Source organism: Neltuma alba, unplaced genomic scaffold (assembly GCF_004799145.2).
Source record: "Neltuma alba isolate B1F8T4 unplaced genomic scaffold, ASM479914v2 tig00010691_pilon, whole genome shotgun sequence".
NCBI classification, from domain to species: Eukaryota; Viridiplantae; Streptophyta; class Magnoliopsida; order Fabales; family Fabaceae; genus Neltuma; species Neltuma alba.
Window position 1 is genome coordinate 80,435 of NW_021635531.1, and position 25,209 is coordinate 105,643.

At 33.1% G+C, this 25,209-nt stretch overlaps 4 protein-coding genes across 4 annotated transcripts; all 4 read left to right on the top strand.

Moving 5' to 3' along the window:
- The first annotated feature begins 4,352 nt into the window (after positions 1 to 4,352).
- LOC114758385 (cysteine-rich repeat secretory protein 38-like) lies at positions 4,353 to 4,724 on the top strand. Its single transcript, XM_028947429.1, has one exon. It carries the CDS (start codon positions 4,353 to 4,355, stop codon positions 4,722 to 4,724), a length of 372 nt encoding a protein of 123 aa, XP_028803262.1.
- Positions 4,725 to 9,695: 4,971 nt separating this feature from the next.
- LOC114758386 (uncharacterized) lies at positions 9,696 to 12,479 on the top strand. Its single transcript, XM_028947430.1, has 7 exons — positions 9,696 to 9,854; positions 10,036 to 10,122; positions 10,939 to 11,103; positions 11,217 to 11,270; positions 11,374 to 11,520; positions 11,856 to 11,972; positions 12,255 to 12,479. Exons 1-7 carry the CDS (start codon positions 9,696 to 9,698, stop codon positions 12,477 to 12,479), a joined length of 954 nt encoding a protein of 317 aa, XP_028803263.1.
- Positions 12,480 to 16,549: 4,070 nt separating this feature from the next.
- Positions 16,550 to 18,640, top strand: LOC114758387 (uncharacterized). Its single transcript, XM_028947431.1, has 5 exons — positions 16,550 to 16,735; positions 16,854 to 16,940; positions 17,040 to 17,285; positions 17,413 to 17,576; positions 18,538 to 18,640. Exons 1-5 carry the CDS (start codon positions 16,550 to 16,552, stop codon positions 18,638 to 18,640), a joined length of 786 nt encoding a protein of 261 aa, XP_028803264.1.
- A 1,542-nt stretch (positions 18,641 to 20,182) lies between these two features.
- On the top strand, positions 20,183 to 21,489 carry LOC114758389 (uncharacterized). Its single transcript, XM_028947432.1, has 5 exons — positions 20,183 to 20,371; positions 20,515 to 20,601; positions 20,702 to 20,929; positions 21,260 to 21,313; positions 21,418 to 21,489. Exons 1-5 carry the CDS (start codon positions 20,183 to 20,185, stop codon positions 21,487 to 21,489), a joined length of 630 nt encoding a protein of 209 aa, XP_028803265.1.
- The last annotated feature ends 3,720 nt before the right edge of the window (positions 21,490 to 25,209 follow it).

The following is a 25,209-nucleotide window of genomic DNA, read 5'->3' on the forward strand; positions in this document are numbered from 1 at the left end:
ATTTGAAACTTATAAATTAGAATAAATATTTTTTAAAATTTAAAGCTTATAAATAGGACTATACGGGGTGTAAAATATTAGTTCATTATAACTACATTTATTTTCAGGCCAAAAAAAAAACTACATTCATTTATTTTCAAGGCATAGTTAATGAGGTTTTATTATTGCGAAAATTACACTCAGGTCCTACAGAAGACATTTAATTTAGAAAAAGTTCCTGAAAATCCCAAAATGATTCCTAAGTCCCTAGGGACCTGTAATAAATTATAATTGTGAAATTATCTATTTACCCCTATTAACTTGAATCCAATGCAATTCATTTATAATCTCAATAGTGGTTATTGACAACTCGAGAAGAAGTGGTTAACAACCTCGGCAATGCCCCTGGCATTCCACAGAGTGAGTTGTGAGGGACACTGCCGAGGTTGTCAACCAGTTCTTCTTAAGTTGTCAACAGCCACCGTTGAGGTTGTAAATAAATTGCTCCAATAAAATTAATGGGGATAAGTAAGTAATTTCATAATTACAATTTATTACACACAAGTCCTTGGGGACTTAGGAATTATTTTGGGATTTTTAGGGACTTTTTCTGAATTAATTATCTTCTGTGGGACCTGAGTGTAATTTTCCCTTTATTATTGTTATTATTATTTCTGTTTTGATGAAACATGTTGGAAGTAATTAACTTATAAATAAAACAAGATATGTAAATTATTTATATTATAAAAAACTCAACTTGAAATGATTGAATTAAGGTCGCTATAAGTAATTTAATTAATTTGTCGAACTCCCCAGCCTTTCCCTCATTTTTTTTTGCACCCATTGAAGTGTTGAAAATGTAATCCTTTTAGAGATTGTGTGTGATTTGAACTGATGGAGTATATAAGCGGAAGAGCCAAGACATGAAAAAGAATTCTAGTGGCACCCTTTCTATATCAAGCCAAAGAGACAGGGTCTCTGTACGGCGAAAACAAGACCACATACAACCTTTGCAATAAGTCAAAGCTCAGTGAAAAGTGACAAGTCCATCCAATTAGGTAATTTGGACTTAGTCATCCCATTGATTAATAATTGGTGACTTCTTTTCTATGAGATTTTCGTTTCCCCTATATGCAAAGGTTGGCCAAGAAGCACTATCTTTGTGCGTCTCTTTCAATAGTGAAGAAGACTTTAAAAGTGCGTAAACATCACATTGTGCCGTATTTCTCACAGTGAGGCATCTATTTTTTCCTACCCTTTTATTCTTATAGACTAATGTGGAAGTAACGAATTATTTAATTACCCGAAAGGAATCTAAACTCAAAATGACTAGTAAAAGTCACACTAATTAAGTTTGGAACTTTATCATTATCCCCAACCACACTTTAGTTTACTTCTGACCAACAAGTCATCATTTTGCTAAATGACAATTCTCAAACATCATATCCCACTGCCCTTTTTTTTTTAATGGAAAGGAAAATATCATTCAAAGAAACGAAGCAAGGACAGTCAACGATACTAGATTAAAGGCAAAAAAAAAAAAAAAAGAGAACAGTAAGCAATACACACGAGACATGGCAAAACAAATCATAAGCAAAATTAAGTTTACATATCAATTGAAATAATAAGATTAATGGTTTTCAGAGTATGATTAACTATCCCTTCAGTAGGTGCATAGAAATCATCATCATATTAAAACCTAACCCAAGTTGCCCAGTCTGACTAGTGAGTCTGATCAAATTTTGGACAGATCGATCATGCATGTTAGATTTTATATCTTTTATTAAGCTTGAAATGACATTTGTTGGATCATGCGTTGTTTATACACCAATATTCTATACACTTGTGGATTAATGTTTTTGCTATAAATATTGTCTTAATTATGATTGGTCTGATCCTGAGTAAATCATCGTAATTCAAATTACTGTCTTTAATCAGTTTATTAATCGACTTGGTTTTCAGTACTTTGACCTTGAAAATCACCACGGCTAAGCCTAGTTCCTTTCTTTTACTTTCTTTTTCTTTGGCTCACCATAATTTCTTATCATGGCACCAAAACCAATAAGACTTCCCAAAAATCTTCTGTCGCTATGGCTCCCTATGGGACAGAGTCCGCATGAGGTGCTCATCGAATCCATGCATGATCACCTCATGCTCAGTGCCCAAATGGCTTCTTTTTATGTAGGAAAGAGGTAACTTTAAATGATTTTCCCCCCATCCCGCGTGATGCCTCCATTTCCCCATCTCTCCTTTTTTCTTAGGCCATTATTAGCCATACTTTTTCTTAGGCTGTAATTATTTTTATAATTAACACAAGTTTATATTACCCTTCCGATCCTTAATATAGGACCTAATTATTGAGTTGATTTTGATCCTAAATATAAGAGCTATTTTTCATATTTATTAATTTTTTCTAAATTATCCTTATGGATGTTTCATCAACCATAATCAAATAAGTGAGGGAAGAAGGATATTAAGGAAGATGATTATGGTGTTTTGAAAAAAAATGTCATATTTTTTATAATTAACTAACTTACTTGACTTCCTTAATTTAATCAAATTAGTTAAATAGGTCTTATATTAAGGACTGGATGAGTATATGTGTTTAAAAATCATATTTAAACTAAAATCAGGCCTCGTACAATGTTTAACGCAAAAATTCTAACTACCTAGTTTGATTGTCCATAGTTTTTACAGGGATTAAAATACACCCAACATCTTGAAGTATCTTTTAAGTACTGAAAAATGTTTTAGGGTGTTGAATAAATCACCGATTAATTTAGTATACTAAATACTACTTAGAAAATACTTGTTTAAGTAGTAAAAAATGTTTTGGGGTGATGGATAAATCACAAATTAATTTAATATACTAAATACTACTGAGAAAATACTTAAGATTTTTGGGCGTGTTTTTCTATACTTAAAAGATACTCAAGATGTTGGATGTATTTTAACTCCTATAAAAATTATGGATAATCAAACCATTCTGTTGGAATTTTTTTGTGAAATATTATAGGAGGCCTAATTTTAGTGTAAATATGATTTTAAAATACATGTAATATATATTTGTGTTAATAATAAAAATAATTGTAATGTTTGATTTTTTTTAATTTTTAAAGATGTTAGAAGAAAAACTGGGCGACACTTTAAAAACAAGAGAAAAAATTCCGGAAAAAAAGCCTTGAAATTATTATTTCCCAATTCAAGTATTTAAGAGTTGAAAAATGATAAAGAATGAAGTGGTATCTGATATGGTATTTTGTAAATATAGTTAAATAACTAAAATACCTTTGTATTAGAAAATATATTAAATTGATAAAGTTTTTTAAATTTTATTTTTATCAATTTTTTTCTCTATTTACAAATCATTTTGATATCTCTTTCTTTTTTTCTTTCTGATAAAAATTAAATAAGATTAAATTAGAAAACAAGCATTAAATATACTATAAGTAACTTATTTAGAACCAAAAGTTTTTTGATAAGTAACTTATATTTAGGATCAAAGTAATATACACACCGCAACATAAGTAAAATTGTATGAGAGTTATATATACGTATATATATATACACACACACCTACAAGGCTGTCAAATTGGACAATGCACTAGGGTGAGTATAGGGCTATTTATGATTGTGACTAAAGTTTTTTTAAAAAAATAAATTAATGCATTCTTTGTTTCAACAAGACTTTAGAAGTCCAGAAAAATCATTATGGTCTTCTATTTCTAAGTTAGTGGGGCGTCTACATTTTTCTATCTCTTTCCCGTAACACTTCGTATGATAAATTATTTACCCTGAAAAATGTAAACTCAAGAGATGACTACAAGTCGTTCTAAGTAAAGTTTGGGCATCGTCACTCTCAATCCCCAATTACTCTTGGCACCATCTTCTAACCTAAATACAAAGAAAAGAAAAGATTATAGACCCCAACTGGACAATTCTCAAACCTACGCATAGAGAAAACACGTACAATAACCATGCCTAGGGTTTCCTTTATCTTCTTTCTCCTTTACCTAACCCTAATTTCTCATCATGGCACTATCGCCCAGCAAGACTTCTTAAACCATTTCTCTGGTGAAGGCCCCGCGGACAGCAATAGTTCCTTCTGATCCAACCTCAGAAACCTTTTAGTAAACATCTCTTTCAACACACAAATAGACTATGGTTTCTACAACTTCTCCTCCGGCAACAACTCCAACAAAGTTTACGTCATCGGACTATGCCGAGGAGATATTACTATACAAGATTGCCGCAGTTGCATCCAAGATTCGAGGGTGATTATTCTCCTAGTATGTTTACCTAATGCGAGGGAAGCGATCGGGTGGTACGACGTCTGCTTTCTCTGATACTCAAACCGATCGATATTTGGTGTCATGGAAACATCGTCGGGTTACAATTCGTCAGACAGCTCCGATGCTTTAGAGAAAGACGAGTTCAAGAATGTATTGATGCAGATGATGAGTTATCTGAGAGAAAGGGCTGCTTCCAGAGACTCGTTGCGGAAGTTTGCAATGGCAAATGCTAGTGGTCCGGGCAATCAAACCATATACGGTCTTGCACAGTGCACGCTAGACTTGTCGAACAAGGATTGTGACATTTGCTTGAGTGGGGCATTCTCTGATATTTCTAAATGTTGTGACGGAAAGAGAGGTGGTCGGGTGGTCCGACCTAGTTGGTACATTAGATTTGGAGCATATAGCTTCTTTGAAGCTTCTGCATACAATAATGCACAACCATTTGTGTAGTCACCGTTGCCTCATCCTGCCTCCAAATAAGGTAAACTTATATGATTAGGGCTTTTTTTTTTTAAATTAAACTAGATCAAGAAAATATAATTCTAAAACTGAAAATTACTGCCTATAGTTTGTGTTTGGATTAGCTTGTGGAGAAATAATTTGGGCCGTATATACTCCCTCCGGTCTATAATATAAAATGTTGGTTAAGTCTTCTCACAAAACAAAAAAGTTAGGAAAGTCATTAAATACGTTTTAAATTGATAAAAGTTATTTATTTTATCTTTATTAAAGAAAGTGATTGGAATATTCTCCCCTCTATGTAATAAGAGGTAAAAATGAAAAACTATTATTAATTACTTTGTCAACATCTTATCTTTTGGATTAAAATTTTCTTCTAGAAGACTTCTTATATTATGAACAAGAAAAAGTGTGTGAGAAGAATTTTGTCTCAATTAAAGAGGGTTGAGCTTAGCAAAAGAGGTTAATCTGTTATAATATAGTGAATCAATATTAGAATTCCCATTTTTAAAAAAGTTCACTGTAACACCTCGAATTTTATGATTTAGGATGAGTAGAAAAGAGAAAAATTTATTAAAATTATTTATTTGCCAAATAAAGGGGGAAAATTATGGAATAATGATTTTTAGGGTTTAGAGACATTTTGGAAAAGGTATTTCCCCAAAAATGGCTTAAATAATTTTAATAGATAATTTTAAGAGAAGAATGGTTTATTTTCTCTGGAAATTATGGAAAAATACTTAGAGATTTATATTTAATCTGAGAATTTTAGGATAACCAGTTGTGATGGATAAGAAAAATCCATTCAGGATATTTTGGTTTAATTTCGGATATATCTTATATTTCAGAAAAATAGGAGAAATGATAGGATTGGAGAAATAATTATGTGTGAGGTCAAGATTGGTCCAGGAACTTTGTAATACACGTGCTACCTTCTCTAATAGCCACCTGATTCACTCCTCCATGTAACAGCTGGTTATCCACGCGTTCTGATTCACTCCTCTATACATCAGCTGATCACCACGCGTTGCATTTCACTCAGTCGGTGTCCAAAGAAAAGAGAGAGTGACGAGACAAACAGACACAGACCGAGAGAGAGAACGGAGAAGGAGTAGTGCCGGAGGTGGTGATCTGAGGAGCTACACTTGCATGCAAACCGGTTAAACTGTCAAGGTGAGCATCCTGATCAACCTCCCACCATTTTCTTTCCTGTTATCCGAGTGGTTATGGCGTGTTTGAGGAGAGAGAGACAGAAGGGTAGTGAGAGAAAGTGATGGAAAGGATAAGAGGACCGATGGATTCGGATTCTATGGGTAGATTGAAGTGTTTGATGTTGGTTTTTAAGCATGCATGTGAGATTTCTTGCTGTGCTCTAATTTGGCCGAACAGGGAGGGCATCATGGTTTCTGTAAGAATGAATTTCGGTTCCTTATTTACTTAGTGAGAGGAGTTGATCTTGAGGCTGTAAGTTCATTTCTTCGTTCTGTTTTCTTGCTGGCCGAACTGACATAGCACGAAACATATATATATAAATATATGCATGTGCCGCAGGATCCAGAAGGAGTTTGTGTGTGACGGGTTGCTTTGTTTTTTTTTTTGAATCCGAGACAGGGGAGTGTATTCGGTGCTTGCATGTTGTTTACGTTAGTTTGCTGATGGGACTTTGTTACTGGTTACAGAGATTTTGGAGTGTATATATATATGAGGAAGAACCGAAGCTTGTGTGTGTGTGTATAAATGTGTGTGCGTGCTTTGTTGCTGTCATGGGACTCGAATTCATGGAGCTAAGGGAAATGGTCACTGGTTAGATGATGACCGATTTGGAGAGGAGACCGAACTGATATATATATATATATATATATATATATATATATATGTATATAGTTTCAGTATATGTAGCGATATATGACTTATATAGGATTTTGCACTGGATATATATTTCTTATATAAGGGCCGTGGGAAGCAATGGCTATGACTGGAAATTAAAGAAAAGATTAAGAGTTACTTGGAAGCAAATAAATGACGGTTTAGTATTTAATAAGTGTAAGGATGCTTCTTTGCGTTAAGTAGTATTAACCTAGCTAAATAAATTTTGTTTGAGGCTGGGATGTAAGTTTAGGAATTTAATGTTGTTGCCTAACATCCTTGAGGGTACGCTATTATTGAAATTAAGTTAATTACTGTTTTGAGGGAGAATTAAGAATGTTTAACTTATATTTAAGTTAGTCTTAAATCTGAAAATTTTTCTAGATTTAACTTGAAGGTTGAAAAGAGATGTTGTTGGGTATTTTTAAGTAGTGAAACTGAAAATTGATTGATACTCGATCATAATTATGAAGCAATAGTAATACATAATAAATTTTTGAGATAAGATTGTGTGTCTGTCTTAAGTTGGAAGTGCAGTGGCTGTTATATGCATTTAGATGTCCAGAAATTAGCTTGAATGGATTTAAGTATTGGAAGTGAAAAGTGATACATACACACATATTGAGGGAAGGAAAAAACGTGTGAGGCTTGGAATGCAATGAACTTGAGTTTTGAATACTGGATATAAATGAAATGGAAAATCTGAAAGTTTAAGAAAGAAGCCTTTGATGGAGGGTTCAAAGGTCATAGATAGTATTTTAGATTAGAGATGTCTTGAAGTTAGGAATAATTTCTAGATTATGAAAGGCAGAGGAGTTGATTTAAATTTTATTGTTGAAATGTGCTTGAGGTTACCAACCAATGGATAGGAATTTTAAATAATTAGAGGATAGGTTGGCAAGGATTAAAGTTTGTATAAGAGGATTAGGAGGCTATGGGAGAATATATGCAATGTGTATGTGATTGAGCTATGAATAGATAGGGATTGTAAGCGGAATTGTGGACATTGTAATATATATACATATATATATATATTATATATCTTTAGTTTTTCCATAATGACCAACCACTTAATAAAAGTGGAGCTAGATTTGGAAAAGGGGATACATGTTATCCTTAAATTATAATAAATAGAAATAGTGCTTTTGACCAAGATGACCAGTTACTAGGTAAAGTAATTGTTTGGATGAGATAAGGAAGGAAACTCTCCAAAGAGAAAAGTTTAAATAAGAAAAATTGTCCAGGATGACTACTATTAAAGTAAGGGTAGAAATTGAAAGAGATTGGGATTTAAAGAGAGTTATTTAATTTATAAATTATGTTGGATCAAGTATTAACCAACCCTTACTAATATAATAGGTTTTGATATCTGCAAAAGCCTACCGAAGAAGCTAAGAGAAAGGAAACAAGTAAGGTTTGATTTTGAAGCAGAAGGTTCAGGTAGTAGTTCTTTCCTACCTTACACTTGTGTATGATTGCTGCATGTCTGTTTGTGCCATATTACTGTTTAAAGCATGAAAACATGTAATCTTTAATTCCTTGCATGGATTATTTAGCCGTGATCACGTGTAGCTAATAGACATGGGGCAGTGATTACCAATTATTTGCACATTATTTATTCAGCTTGTCTATCTGTCATTGCACTTAAATGCTTAATTGCATTAGCTTGCAACGTTATATTCACTTTGGCTTGTTTTGCATGCTTTATGTAATCTGCACATTTGTTTGATGGAAATTACTACTACGGGATTCGTTCGAATCTCACCCTCCCTTCCTATATTATACAGCTAGAGCAAGCAATTCCAAGAGTAAGGAGGTCATAAGTGCTGAAGGTGGGCTTGTATGAAGAGCAGGAACGCCTACTGCTTTTGTACCTATAGAATAATTATTTTGATATTTAATTATCCGACTTATTAGATGTTTAAGAGCAAGTAACCCCCAGTTACTAGTAATTATACTATTTTGTATCCTTCTTTAAGGGTGTGTACTTTTCAGTGCTCAGGTAAGGGTCATTGTCCTGAATGACCAGGGTAGTAACTTATATAATAGTAGTATTATTTTAAATCTATGTGCCTGTCATACGTGCTTCAGAAGTAGGGTTCAAGTGTGTGAATCACTCGTCAGTATTTATATATATAAAAAAAAAAATTTCATTTTCTATAATAGAACCTGGCGTCTAGTGATCCACAGATGTTAAGTGGACCCTACTAGTATATAGAAAGTTAGGTGTTGCAAGTTACATCGCTATATTACTCTTTATTTAATATTATCACCCAAAAATAATATTATCAGATGTGGACACAATTAATATATAATAATAATAATAACTAAAGAAAATTCCTTATTCCACTAATTTCTACTCGTTAGGTTTCATTAATAAGGTAGGAAGAAAATATTTTTTTTATCCTATTATGAGTTACATCACTAAATTTTCAACATAGATGTACAATTTTATTCTTTATTTATTATTATGTAGACTTTTTTTTTTCATGATATATAATGTATATTAAATTAGGATAGGGTTAGAAAGTTTTTAAATCTTAAGCATGGATAATGAGATTTAATATTTTTCTTGATTTTACTGTAACATATTGAAAGTAATTTAAAAATTATTCTTGATATGTATGTGGGTCCATCTTTCATCATATATTCATCTGGCCTTTATTTATACATGCTTCACAGTTTATACAAATAAAAAAATCTTAAATTCCATTAACAATGCCTTAAATATAACAACTTTTCAACCTTACTATATTCAACATATGCACTTTTAAAAAAAATTAATAAACAATATATACACTATAATAAATAAAAGACAAATAGTACATTAATTCATGTTAAAAATTTAATGATGTCTTGTAAATAGAACAAAAAAAGTATTCTCTCCCTACCTTACAAATAAGTCCAAAGGAGTACTTATTTATTATTTTAATTTGTCAATGGATGCCATTTGCAAGAAAAATCTATCAACCAAAGGGATAATTCAGTAATTTCCGAATATCCCAAATCACCTATAAATTTTTGGTTGATGAACTCTTGGACATGCATTTCAGAATCTTCATTTGGGTGCTTTACTTCTTATATTTCTTAGCATCAATGGCAAACAAGACTTGGGTGGTAAGTGTGGTGTTCTGCTTCTTGTTCTCTTTTGTTCACATTACAAAGGCAGGTCAAGACAGAGTCGCCAAAGCTAAGGAACTTGAGGCCGCCAAGCTTTTGAATAAGATGAACAAATCAGCGGTTAAGTCTCTTAAGGTATTGTATGATTCATCTTCTTCGACTAGTTTTGATTGTGACATTTAATTATGCACTTTGGCGGTTAATCAAGAAATTTGTATCATCATTTGTTCTTCTGAGTTTCAATTAAGAAGAAATTATGTTTGGGGTTTATGATTTATTATTGTTTTGGTTAACAGTTGGCGTTAAAAAAACGCAGAGTCCTGATGGTGACATAATTGACTGCGTCCATATTTTACATCAGCCAGCTTTCGATCATCCCAAACTGAAAAATCACAAAATTCAGGTAAAACATATTAATTTACTATTATGTTTTATTATTGGATTTTCAAACTGTAACTCAATTCTGAGGCCAATTATTGGGTATTCAATGAAGATGAGGCCAACATTTCTTCCAAAAGAAGGCCTTCAGAATCAAAGAAAATTGCTCAGTTGTGGCACCAAAGTGGAAGTTGTCCTGAAGGAACAATTCCTATAAGAAGAACAATAAAAGATGACATAACGAGGGCAGGCTCTTTCCAACGATTTGGGATGAAGGATAGCAACACCATCCCTAATTTGTCTGAATCACTATACTCTCCCGGAAGCAACCATGAGGTACTTTATGATAATATTGGAAATGTTGGAACTGTAAAATATTTAATGTGCATGTCGTGGAAAGCCTTATATTGTTTGATGTTTGCTAATTAAGAAACCTTGCCTTGTGTATAAGCACTGGCTAATGGTGTTGGATTTTAATCCTAAATATAAGACCTCAAACTATTTTGTCTTTCTAGTTATCATTTTTTCTCCAAATTAATTTATCTAACTTATAAATTAATATAATGTTACATAGGGATATTTTATAGAGATCAGGTCATATTTGTTATAATTAATTAACTTATTCAACTTTCTTGATTTATCCAAATTAGTTGAGTGGCTCTAATGTCAAGAACCAAAGGAAGTATAGTTTTTTTGTTGCAGTGGTAAAGATCTTTTGAGTGTTCTCAAAGACATTAAATATATATACGTATATTACACCCATAAAGAAGCTTGCATTGTTTGTGTGATTTGCATATTAGATATACTTTTCTTGTTACTTTGATGGTTTGGGTGGCCCCAGTATGCCACAACAGAAGTGAAGAAAGATAAATATTATGGAGCCAAGGCAACCATAAACGTTTGGAGGACACATGTTCAGCAACACAGTGAATATAGTCTCTCTCAAATTTGGGTTATAAATCAAGATGATAATGATAATGTCGAGAGCGTCGAAGGTGGTTGGCAGGCAATTCTGCAGTTTCTTTCACATCACATTCATTTCTCCAACAAATATTACTTTCTGTATCTATCTAACTAACCCCAGGGTTCACTGTTTCTTGAATTATTTTGGAAAATTAGGTCAATCCACTGTTATGTGGGGATGATAAACCAAGATTTTATGCGTATTGGACAGTAAGTTCAAATTTCTTATCAACCCAATAATTTCTTGTTTCTTGAAATCATTCTTTATTGTTATTGTTTCTTTAATATGTGTTCTTTTTCCCGCATCCAACAGAGTGATTCATATGGACGTACTGGCTGTTATAATCTACGATGCTCTGGCTTTGTTCAAGTTTCCAATATAGTGGCACTGGGAGCCATCATCCAACCATTATCTATCTATGGTGGTACTCAGTATGACATCTCCCTCCTTATTTGGAAGGTAGCTTCAATTTTTTCTTGGGAAGGAGGTTATCCTAAATAAACTTTAAAGAGCGATGATGAAGAGGAAAATAGAAAGGAGAGAATACTATGAAAGAAAACTTCCAAGAACAATAATATTTTCGGAAGTTTTTCCTCTTGATAGTTCTCTCCATTCTATTTTTCTCCCCATCCAAACGAAGTTTACATGTGTAATTCTGAGGATTTCTCTCAATTTACACATATTCACTGAAATTTTAAATTGCTTATATCTAAATTTTAGTGATACTACAAATTAATTTATATTTTTGTAAACTGATGAACATGATAACAATAATTAATAATAACAATGACCAGGATCCAAGAAGTGGAAACTGGTGGTTGAGAGCTCAGGATATAAATATGGGGTACTGGCTAGCTTCTATGCTCGATAGTCGGTCAGAGAGTGCAACAATAGTACAGTGGGGAAGTGAAGTACTCCTCCGGTCCTTAATATAAGACCTATTTAACTAATTTGATTAGATTAAGGAAGTTAGGTAAGTTAGTTGATTATAAGAAATATAATATGTTTTTCTAAAAACATCATAATCATCTTTCTTAATATTCTTCCTTTCTCACTTACTTGATTATGGTTAAGGGAGTACCCACAGGAATAATTTAGGAAAATTGATAAATATGAGAAATAGATCTTATATTTAAGACCAAAATTAATTTAACAATTAGGTTTATATTAAGGACTGGAGGAGTATTAAACAGGAAATCTACACAATAGAAATGGGAAGTGGTTATTTCTCCAAGGAAGGTTATGGGAAGGCTGGCTATTTTGAACAACTTTCCACTGTTAATGAGAACAATACTCTGGTCACTCCTGATAACTTTAAGGTTTTTGCTAGCAAACCCATTGACCTTAAACCTGTCATTAACGGTGATGTCCGCTTCTCCTACGGTGGCCCTGGAAGAAACTCAAATTGCCCAATTTAAACATGAGGGACTTTGAAAAGTCTAAATCCATCCATCCATCAATCCATGTCAAGGAAATAAGGGCGTTCCACTGGCGTGCATGGATTGAACTCCGTAGGCTCATCACTAATACTATATATAGTTAAGACCTCATCCATGGGATGGATATCGTATCCAAGGCCTCGTATATAGGCTCATAGAATAAGATTGGCCAGAGATACAATTTTAATAACGCTATGTATGTAGTGTTTGGTGTGACATTGTATCATATCATTGTTCGCCGAATAGCTTAACCGCAAGCGGACGGGTCGCAAGTAATATAAAAAGTATCGTTCCCTTAGAGACTAGGGCTAGATGAGTTAAAAATCATAATTGTGTTCTTGATTAGGTTAAGTGAAGCAAAAGTTGTAAAAGAGTTGTGAAATGAGGTTAGAAAAACAAAGATTTAAATCGAAGTGAATTCAGCTTGACTTTAAGACAAATAAGGGTCTAGCAGGGTTTTTTTTCACTAATATACTTCCTAAAACTTGATTAATCACTTCTCAAATAATAGTTAACAACAAGTTTAGTTAGCCCAGGGTTCACATAATTGATTAAACTTTCTCAAGTCAAAACCAAATTTTGCAATCTCAATAAAGCATAGCAATCTCTTGCATTTGTTTGAAAAGGTTGCACTTTGAAAACCAAAACCCCTTTTTAGGCTATGCTAGGTCAATAGATATATCTCTATTCTATCAACAAGCCTTCCATTTAATAAGATAAATTGCTGGTCTAGCACATTTTTACCAAAGTTCAAAGATTAATTTAACTTTCTCGAGCTTCAACCAATCAACTAATCAATCCAAACGATGGCCAGTCACAAGGAAGCAATAAGCTCAAGGTAAAAACAACAAAACATTATCATTAACACTAAAGAGAGAGTTAAAACAAGTATTAATCCATACAATAGATCAAAATAACCCTAGGATGACTATTCTAACTACACATGTTTAGCAAAGAGCCACAACTATAAAGATAGTTCCTAGCCATTACAGAAACAAAGGAGAGAAGAAGAAGAAAACCAAGAAAAAATGAGGAAGAAGCTTTCAATCTCTTGTAACTTTGAGCCCAATGTTCCCAAGCTTCAAAACCTCCAAACCCTAGCATAGCAAGCCTCCAAATGAGCCCCAAGGTCAAAATATATCCAAAAATCACTAGTCCCCCTATATATATGCCCTAATTTTTAAGTTATAGTGCAAAACGCATAGTTGCGAGGGGTCAGACGCCGCGGTGGACCTGGTCATCTACCTGGCGGATTACACAGAATGGGACTTTAGGTGAAAGGTTGGGCGTCGCGGTGGATATGGTCAGGAGCCGCAGCACCTTACACCGAATAGCATCTTCTTTAGACAGCCTGGGCACCATGGTGGATCACACCAAATGCCATCAATCTTCTTTGTTGGAACTGCCGTGGCGGTTGTCTTCATGCGCTATGACAGTTGGTCCCCTTTTTGTTTTTCTGCTTCCGGTCCCTCTTCCTTAATCTCTCCGAGCCTTCGGTCTACCCTGATCGCTCAGACTCGGTTGAATCCTTCTCCTTGTAATCATCTTTCAGCTCTTGCACTTTCCTACACAAAGAATAGAAGCCTTACACCAATAATCTCCCAATGGTTAGCCTAAATCAAAATTCACTTTGACAAATGATGTTTTCTAACTTTAAGAGGAAAATCCTGCACAATTAACTTCCAAAATCCATTAAAGAGTGCTAAAACAAGTTGAGTTAGTAGGAATTTTGAGAGGTTATCAATCATGTACAATATAATGTTATCTGGTGTTTGACGATGTATGTCGTGTGCTTCAATTTGCCGTGGAAGGGATAAAATGTATTTCTTTTTTGGGGATAACATCACCTTCAATTTATAAAATTTGACTTTGTTTTAGTTATGGTCTTTGAAATGGGAAACTAGTGGTTTTAAGGTTTTAGGGACTTAAAACAATGTCTTAGGAACATAACTAAAAATCTTTAGATGGATCAAAACGAGGTTGAATTTCAGGGGAACTAAAACCAAAACAAGATCTAATTTTATATACTAAAGATGATATTAACCCTTACATACTCTTTATATAAATACGATACTCCCTATGCTTAAAAAAAAAAAAAGGACATGTTGACTACTTAAAATTAATGAAATTAGTTAAATTTTGTTAAACATAAAATTTTCTTACAACTTCTCAAAATTACCTTGATCAAGTTGAAGTTATTATTTAAGAGTGAAAGAGGGAATCAGAGAATAACATTTTTTTTTTGAGAAAATTAATCTTTTGGTCCCTCAACTTTTAACTCGGTTATGACCTAGTCCCTCAAGTATGACTCAGTCCCTCAACTTCTAACTCAGTTGAAATTTAATCCCTAATTTTTTCCTATTTAATAAATTAATCCATGTCATATACAACTCACCTTGAATCATCACCCAATCACCCTATACATGCTGACATGGCTTCCAAATAAGCTCTGCATTCATTAGCCGTGACCCTCCCCTATTTCCTACTCCTCATTTTCTTTCTTCTTCTTAGAGTCGAATGTATTATTTACAGTATATATGTAGTGAAAAATTACACACCCGCCCAAATATATCAAAATTAAAGTGTGGGTGGGGGACTTGTAATTAAATTTATGAATGGAGAGGCTATACAGATAGTAGATACAGTAGGTTTAACATGACATGGAGAAAGATTTACAATAAGATATTATTATTCTTCACAATATCTAAGTATCACACCAAGAACCGATATAATAACGATGAAAATCAGGGGAAAAGCGAAGCTGAAGCTCATGGAATGGAACTGAAGGAACATGCTAAGCTGTGCAAATGCAATTCTATCTTTTTATTGGTGAGGACCGAAAGAAGAAAAGAAAAATCTGTTCCTTCAATTCAAGCGCAACTCCCCCCACTTTGATTTTGATTGATTTGCGTGGGTGTGTGTGTAATTTTACACTGCATATATACTGTAAATTACACCTTGGCCTCACGAATGATTCGCAGAAGAAGGAAAATGATAACGAAACAGGGGAGGGTCGCAGCTGATGAATGCAGAGCTTATTTGGAAGCCATGTCAGCACGTATAGGGTGATTGGGTGATGATTCAAGGTGAGTTGTATATGACATGGATTAATTTATTAAATAATGATTCAAGGTGAGTTGTATATGACATGGATTAATTTATTAAATAGGAAAAAATTAGGGACTGAGTTTCAACCCAGTTAGAAGTTGAGGGATTGAGTCATAATTGAGTTAAAAGTTGAGGGATCAAAAGATTAATTTTCCCTTTTTTTTTAAATGAGTGAGAAATGTTTTATTAAATTTTGAAACATTTCTGAAATATAATAGTTGTCGCCACTCAATATTAAAAAAATTGAGAAAATTGTTTAAAAGGATCTGCTCCGCAAATTTATTGTATAAAAGGACCTGAAAATCATTTTAAGGATCAATAATATCCTTTAGGGCAAATAGATATGAGGAGGAAATGATGAAATTGTCATTAAATGAAAACACGTACATATAAAATTTCAGAATATGGTCACAAGTTTTCCTGAAAACATAGAACTTTTCCAAATAGTGAAACAATGTTTCCAGAAAACATGTTAATAGAAGAAAATTTTAAGAACACTGGAGAAGCATACATACTATTGAAGAAGACTTACATATAAGACAAGTTGGAAACACGATTCCTTTAGTGGTCATGGAAGAAAAATACATACAATTGAAGAAACATGCGTAGAGTGAAAGAAAGATTACGCAAAGGGGAAGACAATTTGTTACATACATTGTTATATATCTCATTTTTTTTCTTTTACGAAAGCCAACACTATGTATGGTTGCCGCGTACATGGATATCACAGATTTAAACATTAAAAAGTGTCTTTATTTTGGTTATCGTTGTTAATCACCAGGTTCATTTCCCGGGGAAAATCTTGTCATAAAAAGGACAATAAAATTAAATAACTTCACAATGTACTAGGACAAATCAGGCTATAAATTAGTGTCATCAAGTCTTGTATATGCCCTTGAGAAATTTCACAAACAGTTCTTGCGTGATATTTGTCACCAACAATGGCAGACAGATTAGGAAAGGAAAATACCAGCTGGGTAGAGAAGGTGTTCTTCTTCTTTTTCTTGTTTTTGTTTTCTGTGCGGATGATAACAGCAGATCAAGACACAGTTATCAGTCATAGTCATAAACTTGAGGTTGATAAACTTTTGAAGAAGTTGAATAAAGCAGCTGCTAAGTCCATTAAGGTATGTAATTCATCTCCTGGTTTCTCATCCCCATTATGTTTGAAACAGTGAAGAAAATTATTGGTAAGTTTTAGTATTTATGGTAGTTTATGTCAACAATTTGTTTTTCTCAATCCAGAGTCCTGATGGAGATATTATCGATTGTGTCTCTATTCTAAATCAGCCGGCTTTTAATCATCCGAAACTCAAAAATCACAAGATTAAGGTGAAACACTTTGCTTGATTGCTTCATAGATATATATATAACTTTAAACTCTTGATCAAAAAAACTCAATCCGATTGATGATTTCATGTTTGAATGAAGATGAGGCCAAATTTTCAACCACAAGATAATATACTTGAAGTGAGTAATGAAATATCTTCAAAATCAAAGCCAATCGTTCAGCTATGGCACCAAAGTGGAAGTTGTCCAGAGGGTACTATTCCGATAAGAAGAACAAGAGAAGAGGACATACTGAGAGCAAGCTCCATGCAACAATTCGGGAAGAAGAATCTCAAGAACGTCGTACTACCCTTAACCCCAAATGGTGGAGGTCAAGGGGGATACGAGGTACGTACTTGTATTGTCCCTACACACACACACACACCCCAAAATGAGAGAGGCTTTAGATTTTGTGTTTCGTTTTGCTTTGTTTGATGTATTTTTCTTGTTTCTTTGATGCTTTTGGAGTTTCCAGTTTGCCTCAGTATTTATTAAAGGAGATAAATATTATGGAGGCAAGGGAGCCATGAACGTTTGGAATCCTAATGTTGAACAATCCCAAGAATATAGTCTCTCTGCAACTTGGGTGGAAGTGATGCTGATCGTGAAAATATCGAAGTTATTGAAGCTGGTTGGCAGGTATTCTTTATATTTTTAAACTGAAGATTGAAGAAAAATGATTAAATTAATAATAAGAAAATACTGACATATAAAATAAAAATTGTTTTTACTTCTCATGCTTTTGTATGCTTGAATATCTGTTGAAGTTATTATGCACTTATCTATCTAGTTAATTGTCGATTTTTGATTTGGATATTTAGGTGAATCCACAGCTAAATGGGGATAATCACACCAGGCTTTTCACATTTTGAACTGTGAGTTCAGCTTTTCATAACAGCCCTACATGTTTGATTTGTTAGTTCAGATATTTTTCTTAGTCCTTAGAAATTTCTCTCATTTACCTCTGTATATATGACAGAGTGATTCAAGTAAGAACATGGGATGCTATGATCTTCTTTGTTCTGGCTTTGTTCAAGTTTACTCTGCAGTAGCTTCGGGAAGCAGCATCATGCCCTTATCCCTATACGATGACACTAATTCCCAGTATCAAATCACCATCACCATCTGGAAGGTATATCATTTTACATAATGCCAATTATTAATTATTTGTATTAAATAGGAAGCAAGTAATTTTGATATACTCCTCTTGAAAGTCAAGATAAAAAGATACTCTATCCGTTCCCTAATGTATACAGGAGCAGGTTGGAGATTGAATTTGATTCTAAATACAAGACCTCAATTTATTTTGTTTTCCATATTTATTATTTTTCTACAAGCTAATTTACTTATAAACTGATATAGTGTTACACAAGGGTATTTTATGGAGATCATATCATATTTGCTATAATTAATTAATTAATCCAGCTTTCTTAAAATACTCAAATCAGTCAAATAACTCTTATATCAAGGACTAAATGGAATATTATTTTTCCTCAGAATTTTGTAAAATGCCTCACATATTGAAATGTAGAACTTTTCAGAAAGTGCCTTGTATTTGAAACAGAGATAGTAATTAATAATTGTGATAATTAATGAACAGGATAAAGGCAATGGAGAATGGTGGATGTGATATGGCACTGATCAAATTGTGGGATATTGGCCTTCCTCTTTGTTCTCAAGTCTATCAGACAGTGCAACAGTGATAGAGCGGGGAGGTGAAGTAGGAAACTCAGGAACTAATGGACAACACACAACAACACAAATGGGAAGTAGGCATTTTGCAGGGAAAAGCTAGTTATTTCAAGGATATTAAATTTGTTAATGGTAACAACCAAATGGTGACTGCTAATAACGTTGTGTCTTACGCTGACCGTTCCAATTGCTACAATGTACTCCAACCTGGCTATTCTGATAATGTTTGGGGCAGCCACTTCTATTATGGTGGTCCAGGGAGAAACCCTAATTGCCCAGGATCATCTTAGCTTCAATATTGAGATATTTTGATAGATCGTACAAGATGTTGTTATAATCCTCTGGTCCTTAATATAACACCTATTTAACTAGTTTGATTATATTAATAAAGTTAGGTAAGTTAGTTAATTATAAGAAATACTACTATGACATATTTTTCCTAAAACGCCATAATTATCTTCCTTAATATCCTCTTTCCTTTTCTACTTAATTATAGTTGAGGGAGTATTCATAGGGGTAATATAGGAAAAATTGATAAATATGAGAAATAGGTCATATATTTAGGACCAAAATCAATTCAACAATTAGGTCCTATATTAAAGACTAGAGGAGTACTATGTTTGAATATAAATTTAGTATGTATTGTTGGTGATGAATGGTGATGGCAAAGTTGTGAACTCATGCGTTGTCTCAGTTACAGAGTATTTTTCACCCAATATTAATCTCCGAAAAAAGGTTAGAACGCTAGGAAAAGTTAGAATTAGGGTCCGTTTCGATAAAATATACTTTGTGCAATTTTTTTAGTATTAAAAAATGCAAATTGTTGAATCTGTCTAGAATTTTTAGTCTAAAACGTTAAAAAAAAAAAACAACAACATTGGATAAGTAATCAATTAATATAGATATTTTTTTTCCCTCCCCCCCCCCCTCTTATAATGGATATTTTTTTCTTCTTTTAGCAAAGGTAAGGAAAAAGTTTAAATTTTTCATTTTCAAGTTATACTAATAAGAGAAAGAAATCGTAGAATTCAAAAGGCGGTCAATTATTAGGCATTGGATCTCAGGTTAAGAGCCCTGTACACTCATCATTATTTGATATGCAAGAACCAATATCTGTAACATAAAATTTAAATCTCTAAAAGCTTCAATCATAAATAGTATGACTCTTTTTTAAATTTCTGCATTATATTGGTCCACACTAGTTGAAAGGCTAACATATTAAGAAACATAATTAAGAGTGAAAAAGGGAATATAATAAAAATTATACATGTATTTCTTTTTTCCCGGGAAATAAGAAACATGGCCCCATATTATACCAAGCAGGGTAAATGAATCTTATAGATTACAGCATTAATATTTTTCTTTGTCTGTCTTGTTGCCATTGTTACATCCGGATTCAATTTCTCAGGATAATCTTGCCACAAGATCAAGCACAACAAAATAATATCGGATTCTTATAGTACAAATCATCCCATAAATTTCCGTAACATCAAGTTTTGAACATCTACTTGAGCATTTTCATATAGTCGATTGTTTCATATCTCTCATCTTCAATGGCAGCAAAATTAGGAAATGGGAAGACTTGGCCGGCCAATGTGGTGTTGTGCTTCTTCTTGTTGTCTGTACACATGAACGAAGGTCAAGACACAGTCAACAATGGCCAGGAAGCTACTTCTAGTCAGAAGCTTGAGGTTGATAAGCTATTGAGGAAATTGAATAAACCAGCCGTCAAGTCTATAAAGGTATATATAGACAGTATATTCATCTTCACGTTTTTGATCAGCAGGTTATTTTTCCTTGTTTTACTGAAAATTTGAAAATTATTTGAGGATTTTAAAATCTATGATCCTTTGTGTTGAAAATTTATAATATTTGCTAAAACCAGAGTCCTGATGGAGACGTAATCGACTGCGTCTCAATCCTGAAGCAACCAGCTTTTGATCACCCGAAACTCAAAAATCACAAAATTAAGGTGAACCGATTACTTTATTGAGATTCCTCCAACCCTTAATTTGGCTTCTTATTAATCAGAATATTCTGAAGCCGACTCATCATTTTTCATTTGATTGAAGATGAGGTCAACTTTCCGACCTGAAGTAAAGATAGAAAGCAAAATGTCTTCAAAGTCAAAGCCAATTGTTCAGCCATGGCACCAAGTTGGAAGTTGCCCAAATAGAACCATTCCTATAAGAAGAACAAGAAAGGAGGACATCCTGAGGGCAAGCTCTATCCAACAATTTGGGAAGAATCTCAAAACTGTCCCTCTTCGTTCATATGTTGCTGGTGAAGGTAGCCATGAGGTACTTATGTTGTCCCTCACTCTACATACATAAACAAGCTTTTTACGTTTTGTTTAGCTTATCAATATATATATATATATATATATATATATAGAGCCCAAATCCACATATCTACGAAATTTGGTGTAAGTCACCAACAAAATTTGCTTTAGTTGGTAATTAAGAACTTGCCTTATATCACACGGATATAACATGTATGTGCGAGTATTCTTTGAGCCCACACTGTAGAATTGTGAATATTTGTGAATTCGGTCCTTAAGAATAATTCTTCCTATTTATTAATGTTACTTCCTATCGATCTCATTCTCCATTTCGCTATTGGCCAATTAGGTGTACCCACAACTATATGGGGATAACGCGACCAGTCTGTTCACCTACTGGACTGTGAGCTCAAGTTCCTTAGCAATCACACGCGCGCACACATTCTTGCAATCATTTTCTTTTTGTCATTTTGATTCTCAATTTTTTTTAATATATGACACTGACAGGGTGATTCATATAAAACACCGGATGTTATGACCTTCTTTGTTCTGGGTTTGTTCAACTTGACGCTGGAATAGCTGTGGGAAGTCGCATCACACCGTTATCTGTCTATGGTGACGCTAATTCCCAATATGGCATCACCATCATGATCTGGAAGGTACTTTTTGATTAGATTACTTAATTGGGACAGCACTATGATTTTTCAAAGTAATATAACTCAGTCTTTTTTGTAAACGGTAGCTAAACCACTATTTATACTTGTAGATCATCAAATCAGCATGTGTGAAGATGTCTTGTTTTGTTTGAAAATTGAGATATATATATTTGATTGTATTAATGAGCGGGTTCCCATTCGGTGCTCATCAGGTGATGAGCACCCAATGCTCATCACCTGATGAGCAATCTGGACCGTCCAGATTTAATATTATTAAATAATTATTTTAAAATAGAAAAAGTTATATTTTTAAAGAATGATAGTTAAGATATTATCTTTATTTTTTATCCTATACCTATTAAAATAATTATTTTTAAAAAATAAAAGTAAAAATAAAAATAAATCTGGACCGTCCAGATCAGATCTGGAGGGTCCAGATCTGATGAGCATTGGGTGCTCATCAGTTTTGATGAGCACCCAATGTAAATCCGCACAGGACAACGCAAATGGGAAGTGGCCATTTTCCTTCAGAAAGTCAAGGGAAAGCTGGCTACTTCATCAACATTAAATATATTAATGGCCAAAACCAACTCGTGCCTGCTGGTAACTTGGTCCCTTACGTTGATCATCCCAATTGCTATGATCTCCGAACTGATCATAATGATGATTGGGGCAACTTCTTCTTTTATGGCGGACCTGGAAGAAACCCTAATTGCCCATGATCGATCCCTTTGTCCTCAATTAATATTATCTTGTATGTTTATATTAGTATGTTATCTTTCCTCCACTACAATTCTAAAATAAGGATGGATGTGAAAACAGACATATGCGTCCTGAATATGTTTTCATTTGAACTTTCTAAAAGCTGAACTTTATAAGAGCTTTGTAACATACTACCTCCGGTTCTTAATATAAGACCTCATTTGATTTTTATTTTGGTCTTAAATATAAAACTCCAATCCAATTTGTCTCTCATGTTTATTTATTTTTTCTCAATATAGTCCGTCTAATAATAGTAGTTCTAACCAATAAACTTGATTAGCAAGAATATTTTAGGAAAGACAACGCCTATTTATTACAAATAACTAACTTAACTTATTTTCTTAATATATTTTAATTAATCAACCAGCTCTTACATTTAAGACTAGAGGTAGTATATTATTATAAATTTTTCATATTTTTGTTTTGAATTAAAAGCTAAGGATAGGCACTAACTGCATGAGATTATAACTGAGATTAATCCTACAATCTCTCACTTACAAGGGGAGTTATTTGAATTTGCATCTTAAATAGAATAGATATGTCAAAATATAAACGGATATTCATTTAACTCACCTCAATTAGTTTGGCGAATTGAAAATTGAAACTTGACTCTTTAATTTAGAGGATCAGAATGAGGCAGCCCACCTAAATTACCAAAAAATTTAAAAACTTAAAAAAATAATATATCTTTAAACATTTAACATTCATTAATTTTTTTCTATTGACATCATTCTTTTTTTTTTTTTTGCTACGCATATTGGAGGCAATTCTATTTGAAGCATCGTCGGGTACTAAATGTCAACACCTCTCCCAATAGGGATTATTTTTGTTGCAATAGGGAAAGTTCATTAATATTTTTATATATTTTATGGTAATGATTAAAAAAGATTTGCTTGAACATTTTAGGCAACAACAAGCTCAAGATTTGCTTAAAATGTTTTTCAATTTGAGCGTGTGGCTGCTCATACAGTAGTTTTGATGATGGTGTATGTAGAAAATGAGATTTGATTTGATTTTATATTTTGAAATTTGTTTACAGGTTTTTTATTTGATTTTGTATATTTACGATATTTTTATAGATTTGATTTGGCTTTGTATCTTTGAAATTTGATTTCGTATATTATCTTTAATCAGATTCTGATTTTTTCCTCAAAAAAGAGAAAAGTTAACCCTTAAATAATAAGCATTAACTTTCACCTCTTTTTAATTTTATTAGTGCCTGTTAAGTTATACTCCCTCCAGTTCAAAATATAAGCTAAACTTTATCCATTACGTTTCTCAAGAAACTAATTAAAATCAATTTAAAACAATAAATGTGTAAGGTATATATTTGTTTTTCCTAATATACCCTTGTTAATGAAGAGAATAAGTAAAAGATGTAATAAATGAATTAAAGAGGAAAGAGAATATATGGGGGTAAAATTGAAAAAAAAAAACTCATTAAATGCTTGGACCAAAGTGAATGTTATCTTATAAAAAAACCAACCCCTTTAAGAAAGTTTAGCTTATATTTTGAACCAGAGGAAGTAACAAGTATAACTCATATATATATACATACTCCTCCGGTCCTAAATATAAGACCCCTTTTGTAGTGTAAATTACACTATAAAAGGCGTCTTATATTTAGAACTGGAGGAGTGTGCGTTTGTGTATGCTATCAAGTTGCAACACCTCACTTTTATATATTAATAGGATCATTTTAACGTCTGTGAATTACTAACGCCAGGTTTCTGTCCTGGGAAAAGACAGGGAATTTTTTTTTTCTTTAACATTGGAATCCGTTGATCAAATATTTCAACCCTTCAGATAACTGTTGAGTGATCCAATATCAACTCTGCTTTCAACTTAATCTATTATCACCTAAAATAATTTCATACTATACAATCTTATAATATTATATTAAAAATAAAGCAACGCTCTTGGTTTACAGCAATACGTGCACCTGGCAATGCTCAGTTCCTTCTTCTAGAGGATACAAAATAATATTTCCATAGAGCAAGTAAAGTTACTTGCCCATATATTTTGCTATACAATTTATAGAATTATAACAGGTATCTCTGCTCTTCAACCAGCCCACCTTCTTCTTAAACAACCTCCTTGTCCTTCGGGCTACTAGCTTTCACTGTTCATCATAAATTGGAGGGTGAGATTCGAACGAATCCCCGTAGTAGTAATTTTCATCAAACACATATGCAGATCACATAAAGCATGCAAAACAAGCCAAAGTGAAACATAACCTTGCAAGCTAATGCAATTAAGCATTTATGCGCAATGACAGATAGACAAGCTGAATAAATAATGCGCAAATACTTGGCAATCACTGCCCCATGTCTATTAGACAAGCTGAATGTAACATCCCGAATTTTCTGACTCAGGATGAGTAGAAAAGAGAAAGTTCATTAAAGTTATTTAATAGCTCAATCACAATTGGGGAAAATTATGGAATATTGATTTTTCAAGGTTTAGAGACATTTTGGAAAAGGTATTTCCCCAAAAATGGCTTAAATAATTTTAATGGATAATTTTAAGAGAAAAATAGTTTATTTTCTCTGAAAATTATGGAAAATAGTTATGAGTTAATTTTTGACCCAAAATTTTTAGAGAAATTAGTTTATGGGTAAAAGAAGCTAATGGAAAGAAAGATCCATATAAAACATGGTGGAATAATTTCTGGGTTTATCCCATTATTTCAGAATTATAGTGGAAGGATGAAATTGAAAGAAAATAGAGTAAAAGGGCAAAATGGGCATTTTATTTCTACCCACGCTTACTTCACACGCATGCCACTTCCTTTACATCATCAGATCATTCTCACCATCTTCATTTCACTTCCGCGACGCTGAGAGAGCACGAGAAAGGAAGAGACCGAGAGCAACACGGA

Excerpts from the sequence above, each read along its gene's own strand:
- LOC114758387 (XM_028947431.1), top strand. The coding sequence starts at position 16,550 with ATGGCAGACAGATTAGGAAAGGAAAATACCAGCTGGGTAGAGAAGGTG. Across the intron at positions 16,736-16,853 it reads CAGCTGCTAAGTCCATTAAG|AGTCCTGATGGAGATATTAT; the intron begins GTATGTAATTCA and ends TTCTCAATCCAG. Across the intron at positions 17,577-18,537 it reads TTATTGAAGCTGGTTGGCAG|GATAAAGGCAATGGAGAATG; the intron begins GTATTCTTTATA and ends ATTAATGAACAG.
- LOC114758386 (XM_028947430.1), top strand. The coding sequence starts at position 9,696 with ATGGCAAACAAGACTTGGGTGGTAAGTGTGGTGTTCTGCTTCTTGTTC. Across the intron at positions 9,855-10,035 it reads CAGCGGTTAAGTCTCTTAAG|AGTCCTGATGGTGACATAAT; the intron begins GTATTGTATGAT and ends AAAAAAACGCAG. Across the intron at positions 10,123-10,938 it reads TGAAAAATCACAAAATTCAG|TATGCCACAACAGAAGTGAA; the intron begins GTAAAACATATT and ends GGGTGGCCCCAG.
- LOC114758385 (XM_028947429.1), top strand. The coding sequence starts at position 4,353 with ATGGAAACATCGTCGGGTTACAATTCGTCAGACAGCTCCGATGCTTTA.
- LOC114758389 (XM_028947432.1), top strand. The coding sequence starts at position 20,183 with ATGGCAGCAAAATTAGGAAATGGGAAGACTTGGCCGGCCAATGTGGTG. Across the intron at positions 20,372-20,514 it reads CAGCCGTCAAGTCTATAAAG|AGTCCTGATGGAGACGTAAT; the intron begins GTATATATAGAC and ends TGCTAAAACCAG. Across the intron at positions 20,930-21,259 it reads CTGGTGAAGGTAGCCATGAG|GTGTACCCACAACTATATGG; the intron begins GTACTTATGTTG and ends TTGGCCAATTAG.